The 12,016-nt window shown below is 49.0% G+C and overlaps 1 protein-coding gene across 1 annotated transcript in view; it reads right to left on the bottom strand.

Annotated features, from left to right (window-relative positions):
• Nucleotides 1-12,016, bottom strand: part of CAPN6 (calpain 6) — a 142,746-nt gene that overhangs the window by 118,449 nt on the left and 12,281 nt on the right. Inside the window, exon 2 of the mRNA XM_073641134.1 lies at nucleotides 9,971-10,145. Within this exon, the coding sequence (XP_073497235.1) occupies nucleotides 9,971-10,135 (165 nt within the window). The 5' untranslated portion in view covers nucleotides 10,136-10,145. The remainder of the gene's footprint in view (nucleotides 1-9,970; nucleotides 10,146-12,016) is intronic.

The following is a 12,016-nucleotide window of genomic DNA, read 5'->3' on the forward strand; positions in this document are numbered from 1 at the left end:
TAGATATTAGAAAAAACTTTGACAGTTAGGGTGATCAATAAGTGGAACAGGCTGCCACGAGAGGTGGTGAGTTCCCCTTCAATGGACGTCTTCAAACAGAGGCTGGACAGACATCTGTCTGAGATGGTTTAGTGAATCTTGCTTTGAGCAGGGGGTTGGACCAGATGACCCAGGAGGTCCCCTCCAACTCTACCATTCTATGATTCTATGAATTGATAGGTAACATTTGGGCACTGCCCTTGAGAGAACGGGAGACAAACAGGGCACGACAGGGGTGATCAGGGACACTGTTTTTCCCTGTCTTGGACCATCTGTCTCCGTGCTGAGGATTTTGCTTCAGGTCATCATAAGCGAACTGGGTGAGATCATGCCAATTTTTATGAGCACTGGCACTACGAGCACTTTATTAGTATTATTGATTTTGCTTGCTTTGTATTCGTTTTTTAAGCATATCTACTAAAAGTTAGGTTTTATACTCTTTTGCTGTATTTATACCCTCTTCAACTCCTGACCCAGCTGCTCCTCCTCCCCCTGCCATAGACTTTTACAGTGACTCTTGACTTGGGCGGAGAAAATTTACCTCCTGTTTCTACATAGAGCTTAGAAGGATTCAGCTAGTTAGTTTTTAATCATGTGATGTCATAGACCTAATGGAAAAGAGAAGAATTAGCTGGGTAGAAAGGCAAAATGAGCGTAAGTACACAGTGCTATATAATATGACTGAAAAATATTAAGAGGATAAACATTTTGATGGGAGTGCTTCTTTAAAGACAAAAGTTATTATGTACATAAGGGTTTAATAGTATTAGCCTCAACAAAATGTCTACTAACATGGTCAGTTTCATGGAGGGGTCCAGATTATTTTCTGGAGTGCTTATACTGTGCTCATAGGGTCAATCATATAGTGGTACCCATACTGATAGTGTCATAGTTATTTCTGTAGTGTTCATTGTTCCACTTTCTGTTACGGATCCGGGTGGTGGAACCTCTGTGCTGCGGTGCAAGGAGGGACCAGAGGGGCGTAACTAGGTATCAACTCGGACCAAACAAGGTCGTACAGCGGCTCAATCGACTCCGTGACCAGGATAGGACCGAGCAGAGGGACCAGGTGCTACTCTGGGGACCGACCTTGTATGAGAGCAGGTGACTCCCACGGGTCACAAGGCAGGGACTGACCGATACAGCAGATGAGCACGGCAGGCAGGCTGACGGGCGATCCGAGCAGACGGACTGGCAGGCACGGCAGGTAACAAGCAGGAGCCTCCAGGTAGGCGGGCTGGAAGGCACGGCAGGTAACAGGCAGGTGCTTCTAGGTAAGCGGGCTGGCAGGCACGGCAGGTAGCAAGCAGGAGCCTCCAGGTAGGCTGGCTGGTAGGCATGGCAGGTAACAGGCAGGTGCTTCTAGGTAAGCGAGCTGGCAGGTAACAGGCAGGTGCTTCCAGGTAAGCGGGCTGGTAGGCACGGCAGGTAACAAGCAGGAACCTCCAGGTAGGCTGGCTGGTAGGCACGGCAGGTAACAGGCAGGTGCTATCAGGTAAGCAGGCTGGCAGGGTCCATAGACAGACTGGCGGACTGGACTGTAGATAGACTGTCGGGCTGGAGCGTAGACAAGCTGGCGGACAGGGCTGGTAGTCAGGCCGGCAGGCTGGACTGGTAGTCAGGCTGGCGGGCTGGACTGGTAGTCAGGCTGGCGGCAGGACCTGAGGGCTGAAGCAGAGTTTAACACACAAAGCTACAACCTTGCACAGGCACCTCCATTTTGCAGGAAGTGCCTTATATATGAGAGGTCCTCCGGCCATTGGCCGGGGACTCCATAGGACGGCGCGCACGGCCCCTTTAAGAGGGAGGGAGCGCGCGCGGGCACCCTAAGCACAGTGCCCGGAAAGATGCGCGCGCCGGCAGCAGCAGAAGCAGGAGCGCCGCGGCGGTAAGAGGGACAGCGTCTCTGCCTGTCAGAGGGCAGAGACGCCGATACTACAGTACCCCCACCTTTACGCCCCCCCTTTTTTAGGCCAGAAAGACATTTTCTAAGGAGAAGTGGGGTGTGGATGTTCTCCCTGGGTTCCCAAGTTTTCTCCACTGGGCCAAACCCCTTCCAATCCACCAGAAAAAAGGTTTTACCTCTTACCCTCTTGGTGGCCAGAATGTTCTCTACCTCATAGACGTCCTCAGCGGAGACCGGAGTTGGGGAGGTACCTGGATTGTCGGAAAAAGAATTAAGCACAACTGGTTTGAGGAGAGATACGTGGAAGGAGTTGGGAATCTGTGAGGTGGCCGGGAGTTTTAACTTGTAGGCTACTGGGTTGATTTGCTTGAGGACTTCAAATGGGCCGATGAACCGTGGACCCAACTTATAGGAGGGTATTTTGAGACAAACATGTTTGGAGGAGAGCCAAACCTTGTCTCCCGGATGGAATTGAGGCGGATCCAGACGTCTCTTATCAGCATGTTTCTTCATCCGCTCTGAGGATTGAAGAAATGGGGATCTAGTGTCCTCCCAAATAGTGGAAAATTTGCTGACCAGAGACTCCGCGGCAGGGTTGTCCACTGAAGCGGAAACGGGAAACGGAATCCGGGGATGTTGACCGTAGACCACCAAGAACGGGGACTTGGAAGAAGATTCGCTCTCATGATTGTTATAGGAGAACTCGGCCCATGGTAGGAGCTCCACCCAATCGGTATGGTAAGCATTGACGAAGTGCCGGAGGAAGCTGGTAAGGATCTGGTTGATACGTTCCACTTGGCCATTGGACTGCGGATGGTAAGCAGAGGAGAAATCCAGGGTGACATCCAGCAGCTTATACGTAGCTCTCCAGAAGCGCAAAGTGAACTGGATCCCTCGATCAGACACAATGTGGAGGGGTAGGCCGTGGAGGTGAAAGATGTGATGGATGAAGTCCTTAGCCAGCGCAGATGCAGACGGGAGACCAGGCAGAGGAATGAAGTGGGCCATTTTAGAAAAGCGGTCAGCGACCACCCAAATGACCGTGCAACCGGCAGAAACAGGGAGATCAGTAATAAAGTCCATAGCAATGTGTTGCTATGGGGCAGCAGGTACGGGAAGAGGCAGGAGACGGCCGGCAGGAAAATGTCTGAGAACCTTATTGTGAGCACAGGATGAACAGGCCATGACGAAGTCTACCACATCCTGGCACAGGGTAGACCACCAGTAATGCCGGGTAATAAGCAGGAAGGTCTTCTTCTGGCCAGCATGGCCGGCTAGTTTGGATGAATGACCCTAGTGAAGAACCTTCTTACGATCCGGAACCACTGCAAACGTCTTACCAGGTGGGAGACGAGACAAGTCCAAGGGGGCCACATTCATCTCTTTGGAGGGATGGATGATATGCATGGGCTCCTCCTCTTGATCGGACGACAGGAAGGATTGGGACAAGGCGTCTGCTTTAACGTTCTTGTCCGCCGGGCGGTAATGTAGGGTAAAGTTGAATCGGGCAAAGAACAAAGGCCACCGGGCCTGATGTGGATTGAGTCTTTGGGCATTCTGTAGATAAGCCAGGTTTTTGTGGTCAGTATAGATGACCACCGGGTGCAGAGTCCCCTCGAGCAGGTAACGCCACTCCTCCAGTGCCAATTTGATGGCTAGCAGTTCTCTGTCTCCTATGGAGTAGTTGCGCTCAGACGAGGAGAAGAGCTTGGAGAAGAAGCCGCAGGTTACTATTCTCCCGGATGAAGATTTCTGGGTGAGCACCGCTCAGGCTCCGGAAGAGGAAGCATCAACCTCCAGAAAGAACTGTTTGTTGCTATCCAGACGGTGCAGCACAGGGGCGGAAGAGAAGGCTTGTTTTAAGGAGAGGAATGCCTCCTCCGCTTCGGACGGTTATTCCTTAGGATTTGCTCCCTTTTGGGTGAGTGCAGAGATGGGAGTAGTCCGGGAAAAGAAATATGGAATGAAGAGACGGTAATAGTTGGCAAAGCCCAGGAATCGCTGAATCGCCTTCAACCCCTCCAGATGGGGCCACTTTAAGACGGCAGAGACCTTCTCGGGGTCCATCCGTAGACCTGTCTTAGAGATAATATAGCTCAGGAACGGAAGAGAGGTCTGCTCGAAGAGGCATTTCTCAAATTTTGCATAAAGGTGATTCTGCCTGAGCCTAAGCAGGACCTGACTAATATCCCTCCAGTATGTGGGAAGATCCGGAGAGAAGACCAAGATGTCGTCCAGGTACACCACCACGCAAGAATATAAGAGGTCACGGAAGATGTCGTTAACTAATTCTTGTAAGATGGCGGGAGCATTACAGAGGCCGAAGGGCATCACACGGTATTCATAGTGACCGTCCCAGGTATTGAATGCGGTCTTCCATTCGTCTCCTTGGCGGATCCGGACCAAGTTATACGCCCCACGAAGATCGAGCTTGGTGAAGATCTTCGCGCCTTTAAGGCGGTAAAACAGCTCAGAGATGAGTGGCAGGGGGTATTTGTTTTTGATAGTGATTTGGTTGAGACCTCTATAATCGATACATGGGTGAAGTGAACCGTCTTTCTTTTTTACGAAGAAAAATCCGGCTCCAGCCGGGGAGGAAGATTTCCGGATGAATCCCCTAGCCAGATTTTCTTCAATGTACTCCGACATGGCCCGGGTTTCGGGCCAAAGACAACGGGTAAATACGCCCACGGGGTGGAGTGACACCGGGTATCAGGTCAATAGGGCAGTCATATGGCCTATGAGGTGGCAGTGTCTCTGCCTCCTTCTTGTCGAAGACATCAGCATAGGACCAGTAGGGTGCCGGTAGGCCAGGTAGATTAGTCAGAGTAGATGGAAGTCGAGCCGGAACCAGGCAGGTCTCATGGCAATGCTGCCCCCAACGGAGCACCTCACCGGATTGCCAGTTCAGAACGGGTTCATGTCTCTGTAGCCAGGGTAGACCTAGCAAAAGAGGGTGAGAGAGTCCAGAAAGCACAAGGAAGGAGATCCTCTCTGAGTGCAGTATTCCCACCTGCAGGGTTACGGGCTCTGTGACGAGCAAGATGGTCACCGGAAGGAGTCTTCCATCCACGGAAGCGACTGCCAATGGTTCAGCCAGAGGTTTAGTAGGAATCTGATACTTCTCTACAAGGGACTGGGAAATGAGATTCCCAGCGGCTCCGGAGTCCAGATGTGCGGTTTCAAAGAAGCGGTTCTCTCCACAGGAGATAGAGACGGACAAAGTCAAGAACGGCAAGGATTTAGTCTTGCCTAGGACGACCTCTCCGAGCGGTCCTAGACACTGGAGTTTCCCGGCTTCACCGGACAGGAACGGATTAGGTGCTCCTTACTACCACAATAGAAACAGCTCCCCTCGGCTCGGCGTGTTTTTTGGCGAGACTTGACCATCTTGGTCTGGTCGATCTGTATAGATTCGGGCGAGCATGCCCAGGGAGTTGCTCATTGGGAAGCGGGTTTCTGGAAAACAGGAGCAAGATGAGGAAGTCTTCTCTCCCGGGTAGTCTCCTTAGCACGTTCTAAGAAACGGATGTCAATCCGGGTTGCTAGTGACACCAGGTCATCCCGAGTGGCAGGAATGTCCCGGCCGGCTAACTCGTCCTTAATCCGACCGGAAAGGCCCTCCCAGAAGGTGGACACCAGGGCCTCGTTGTCCCAGGCAAGCTCAGAAGCGAGGGTGCGGAACCGTATGGCATACTGGCCCACGGTGAGACTCCTTTGGCGGAGACGGAGCAATGAGGAGGCAGTAGAAATCCTTCGTCCGGGTTCATCGAAGACCCTCCGGAAGGCAGTGAGGAAAGCCGGAAGATCGGACACCAGGGAATCCCCTCTCTCCCATAGAAGGTTTAGCCATGCCAATGCTTCCCCAGTGAGGTGAGACATGATGAATGCCACCTTGGCCTGGTCGGAGGGAAACTGATGTGCCAGAAGTTCATTGTGCAGCGTGCACTGGTTCAGAAAGCCCCGACATAAGGCGGGGTCACCTCCTAAACGAGGAGGCGCAGAAAACCGGTGCCCTAGGCTGGATGCCGTGGTATTGGTAGGCAGTGGCGCTGCCGGAGCGGGTGTCGCTCGACTCGAGGTGTGTACACAGGTGGAACAGACAGCATGTCCAGGCGAGAGTTGACAGACTGCAGGTAGGTCAGGATGGTTTCCTGTTGGGATCTCTGACGAAAAACCTCCTGGTACAGGTCAGCAAGCGAAGGGGCCTGGGGGCCACCGGGTTACATGGCCCGTGCAAACTGTTACGGATGCTGGTGGTGGAACCTCTGTGCTGCGGTGCAAGGAGGGACCAGAGGGGCGTAACTAGCTATCAACTCGGACCGACCAAGGTCGTATGGTGGCTCAATCGACTCCGTGACCAGGGAAGGACCGAGCAGAGGGACCAGGTGCTACTCTGGGGACCGACCTTGTATGAGAGCAGGTGACTCCCACGGGTCACAAGGCAGGGACTGACCGGTACAGCAGATGAGCACGGCAGGCAGGCTGACGGGTGATCCGAGCAGACGGACTGGCAGGCACGGCAGGTAACAAGCAGGAGCCTCCAGGTAGGTGGGATGGAAGGCACGGCAGGTAACAGGCAGGTGCTTCTAGGTAAGCGGGCTAGCAGGCGCGACAGGTAACAAGCAGGAGCCTCCAGGTAGGCTGGCTGGTAGGCACGGCAGGTAACAGGCAGGGGCTTCTAGGTAAGCGAGCTGGCAGGCACGGCAGGTAACAGGCAGGTGCTTCCAGGTAAGCGGTCTGGCAGGCACGGCAGGTAACAAGCAGGAACCTCCAGGCAGGCTGGCTGGTAGGCAGGGCAGGTAACAGGCAGGTGCTACCAGGTAAGCAGGCTGGCAGAGCCCATAGACAGACTGGCGGACTGGACTGTAGACAGACTGTTGGGCTGGAGAGTAGACAAGCTGGTGGACCGGGCTGGTAGTCAGGCTGGCAGGCTGGACTGGTAGTCAGGCTGGCGGGCTGGACTGGTAGTCAGGCTAGCAGTGGGACCTGAGGGCTGAAGCAGAGTTTAACACACAAAGCTACAAACTTGTACGGGCACCTCCATTTTGGAGGAGGTGCCTTATATATGAGAGGTCCTCTGGCCATTGGCTGGGGACTCCTTAGGAGGGAGCGCGCGCCCTAAGCACGGTGCCCGGCAAACTGCGTGCGCCGGCAGCAGCAGAAGCAGGAGCGCCGGGCGGGGAGCGCGGCGGTAAGAGGGACGGCGTCTCTGCCTGTCAGGGGGCAGAGATGCCAATACTACACTTTGACTCCAGGCTTCTCAACATTCTCAGATCTATTTAGCAATTGCAGATTTCAGGTTCCCTTAGAGGATCTTAAGAACTTTAAACTTTCTCCACAGTGACAATGGTAATGTCAAGACGGCCCTGCTCGGTGTAAGTAAAGAGCAAGAGGTGGCTGTTATCTGATGGTGGACCATATCACTCGGAACTAATCCGTGCTAATTGGATAAATGATTGCCAACCTCACAGATTATGTACTGTAATGTGCCAATGCACATTAAGTAACAACGTTCACTTAATGGCAGATATAAGAGGAAAGCAAAATAAAGGATCTTCCGATGTTTTGATATAAGCAAGTTGAATTCTTTTCTTCCTGGAAGAGATAAATCACTACCCAATGAGTCTGACAGATGCACATTCTGCCAAACCAAGTTCATAGTGGAGTCAAAATTGCTACCAGCAATCTTCAGAGAATGTCCAGCTTTTGTTTTATTTGTGTTTAATAGTTTAGGACCTGAACAAAATTTGATTACCGTATCTTGATTGTTCCACTTTCACTCCAGGCTTCTCAACACTCTCACATCTATTTGGCAGTTGCAGAATTCAGGTTCCCCTGGAGGATCTTGAGGACTTTAAACTTTCTCCACAGTGACAATGGTAAAGTCAAAGCTATCATGCTCAGTGCAGCAAAGAGGGAGAGGTGACTGTAATGTGATGGTGGACCATATCACTGGGAAGTAAAGAGGCTCTGTGGGCATTGATTAAACGGTGCATGCAATATTTATCTGGGCAATTTCTGGCCATTCTTTGGGAGATATAGATCTTTGTGGGTACAATATGGCATGATGTGAACAATATACAACTATGAGAGCACTGGGTGGTACCATGTTTGCATGCCGTAATCCTCAGTATTTGGCCTAGTGTGAGCAAATAGGGATTTCTTTGGGTGCTGTTAGCTTTTAAATCTAGATTCTAGTCTTGTTTAAGCATAGCTTCCACCTAATGTATCTTGAAAATAGTGTTTTTTCCATTTGTTGGTGCCGCACACTTTTGTAATTATTATACACTGTGTGCAGAATTATTAGGCATATGAGTATTTTGATCACATGATACTTTTTATACATGTTGTCCTACTCCAAGCTGCATAGGCTTGAGAGCCAACTACCAATTAATTAAATCTGGTGATGTGCATCTCAGTAATGAGGAGGGGTGTTGACTAATAACATCAACACCCTATATAAGGTGGGCTTAATTATTAGGCAACTTCCTTTCCTTTGGCAAAATGGGTCAGAAGAGAGATTTGACGGGCTCTGAAAAGTCCCAAAATTGTGAGATGTCTTGCAGAGGGATGCAGCAGTCTTGAAATTTCCAAACTTTTGAAGCGTGATCACCGAACAATCAAGCATTTCATGGCAAATAGCCAACAGGGTCGCAAGAAGCGTGTTGGCCAAAAAGGCGGAAAATAACTGCCCATGAATTGAGGAAAATCAAGCGTGAAGCAGCCAAGATGCCATTCGCCACAAGTTTTGCCATATTTCAGAGTTGTAACGTTACTGGAGTATCAAAAAGCACAAGGTGTGCGATACTCAGGGACATGGCCAAGGTAAAGAAGGCTGAAAAATGACCACCTTTGACCAAGAAACATAAGATAAAACGTCAAGAATGGGCCAAGAAATATCTTAAGACTGATTTTTCAAAGGTTTTATGGACTGAAGAAATGAGAGTGACTCTTGATGGGCCATAGGCTGGATCAGTAAAGAGCAGAGAGCTCCACTCCGACTCAGACGCCAGCAAGGTGGAGGTGGGGTACTGGTTTGGGCTGGCATCATCAAAGATGAACTTGTGGGACCTTTTCGGGTTGAGGATGGAGTGAAGCTCAACTCCCAGACCTACTGCCAGTTTCTGGAAGACAACTTCTTCAAACAGTGGTACAGGAAGAAGTCAGTATTGTTAAAGAAAAACATGATTTTCATGCAGGACAATGCTCCATCACATGCATCCAACTACTCCACAGCGTGGCTGGCCAGTAAAGGTCTAAAAGAAGAAAAAGTAATGACATGGCCCCCTTGTTCACCTGATCTGAACCCCATAGAGAACCTGTGGTCCATCATAAAATGTGAGATCTGCAGGGAGGGAAAACAGTACACCTCTCGGAACAGTGTATGGGAGGCTGTGGTGGCTGCTGCACGCAATATTGATCGAAAACAGATCAAGCAACTGACAGAATCTATGGATGAAAGGCTGTTGAGTGTCATCATAAAGAAAAGTGGCTATATTGATCATTAATTTTTTTGTTTTGCATGTCAGAAATATTTATTTGCAAATTTTGTGCACTGATATTGGTTTACCTGGTGAAAATAAACAAGTGAGATGGGATTATATTTGGTTTTTATTAAGTTGCCTAATAATTCTGCACAGTAATAGTTACCTGCACAAACAGATATCCTCCTAAGATAGTCAAATCTAAAAAAAAAAACACTCCAACTTCCAAAAATATTAAGCTTGGATATTTATGAGTCTTTTGGGTTGATTGAGAACATAGTTGTTGATCAATAATAAAAATAATCCTCTAAAATACAACTTGCCTAATAATTCTGCACACAGTGTATGTGATCCTAATATTGGGAGCAGGCTGAAGCACTCATTATACTTTGTTGTGCCCCTAGCTAAACCAAGGATATGAGGTATAATGTACTGTTTTGCATTTGCAAATTTGTATATATTTAATCTGTACTGGAAGGTTGGATTATTTTTAATTGAGATTACATTTTATAAATGTAATGGTATATTAATCACTTACCCCTGGGCGTTTCCACTCTATTCTATGTGGAGGTGCTTTGCTGTAGAATAGGGATTCAACTGCTGCTGGGAACTCTGGATCTTCGAACAATCTTCCAGCATTTTTGCATTCATTCTTCAGCTGCCAGTAATCCTGATTTTTCAGGTGTCTGATTGGCGATGTCATGTCCTATCCACTGAAATTTAAAAATTGTAAAAATTACCTTTTATTGTTTGTACAACAATTTTCCTACTGATTTTTTCTAGCAGTATCTTAATTAAGGAGGTGCTGTACTCTCATTCATTGCATTTGCCATGACGCACAGTCATCATGTTGCATCATTTATACACGTGTAAACAAGATCCGAGAGTGGAACGGCGCAGTGAAGGTGACTTGGTGATGATTCATAAAGGGTATTTATTTTACAAAATGAATAAAGAGTTAGCAGTGGTAAGAGATGAACAGGAAACAGTACAGATGACGATCAACAGGCGGATCATACATAGTCGGTAATATACAAAGTATACAGGCAATATTTCTGCGTTCAACTACTTAAGATACTAATTAACAGATATTACCTGGCGTTACTTAATCCCATCTCTCTGTCAGGGAAATGTCATTGTCACCACTTCCTTTACAGAAACAAATAGATGAGTGAAAATATCAGCATACAGGGTTTACCAGGCTATGGTACAATCCGCTAAGTCACAAGTTCAAGTCAAGTTAGCAACTTCCCTCAATTAGTACCGTTCATCTACACAGGAAGCAAAAGGCCGGTTCACTTGGAACATCTTTTAAAGATGGCACGTGTTCCTCTCCTTTTGGTAATCATCGTCTGGTCTTCGGTGCTTGGCTTTCAGTGTTTGGTCTTCAGCGCTTACTTAACCTACAAAGTCTGGTCTGCTCTGGAATCAGATCATTATCAGGTACTTCTTCTGCAGTGGCAGTCATGAGCCCGCTCCACTGTTCAAGTGTCCTCTTACTTTCACACCTTGGCGCCAACTGTGCCCCTGCTTCGCCGTCCCGGCCTTTTATATTTAGCAACTGCGCCGCAGCTGTCACCTGACCCGGCGTCCCCTTCAAACTCTTCCCTCGAGGAAACACATCCTTCAGTTCCTGCCTGTCCAGTCCAACTATCAGATGATGGTATTTACTTGCAAGTGCTGTGGGATGTTGACTGGGTGCATATTATGTTCACCACCCCCTTACACACGCACTGTACAAGTATTCCCAGATTCTAAATTTATACTTGCCCATAGATCCCATCAGTCAAACTCTAAAAATCCCGTGATGGGTCTCAGGATCCCAAGAACCAGAGCTCCTTTTGAATGGAGGAGGGATGTGCATGATAGATCTCTGCTCCATTCATTATCTATTGAATTGTAAAGTGCCTCAGCGAGGTAGTTGTGGGCGAGCTGTAGCCCCTGCTCGCTCTGGCACCCTACAGACAATACGTGTCCTCCGTCTGATGTGTGGCTGTGTATGTGGGGCTCTCCACTTACTTCAGACCATTCGATCGTGGCTGTCTCCAGGCACTTCTCTTCTGGGACCAGGGCAGTAATAAATTCAGAGGACATGAGGTTTTTAACCATAACTTGGACTTTACTTGGGGAAGAGGAATATATACAGTATTTACAGGCAGATATAATGGATAAGGCCCGACAGGTTATCATCTCCCTCACAGGCGCTGGCAACATCTTCAGCCCTGGTTCCCTCTTTAAGTGAAGCATCTCTGTGACTCTAATCTCTAGCCCAATAGAATCTTCCTCAATATCACCAGTGTATCCGGATCCTATTCTCCCCCACATCTTAGCCTAGAGTCCTATCTTCCTCTGCTGCCTGCAGACTGAAAGTGCCCCGGGTCCTCAATACCTCCGTTGAGTTTCTCCAGCCGGCTAAGAGGACTCTTGCGTAGGGAGATCTTCACACTGGTGATCCTACTGTCCGAGGGTATGGAGCTCCCGTCTATCCTAGCAGCCACCATATAATCAGGCTGCCCATATGGTTCACTGTCCCAGCTATCACTGACTCATAACTTCCTGCTTCTGGAAACTAAGCAGAGATTTT

This window comes from Phyllobates terribilis, unplaced genomic scaffold, assembly GCF_046119375.1.
Source record: "Phyllobates terribilis strain yellow unplaced genomic scaffold, ASM4611937v1 Scaffold_7__3_contigs__length_470593459, whole genome shotgun sequence".
In the NCBI taxonomy this organism is placed as follows: domain Eukaryota; kingdom Metazoa; phylum Chordata; class Amphibia; order Anura; family Dendrobatidae; genus Phyllobates; species Phyllobates terribilis.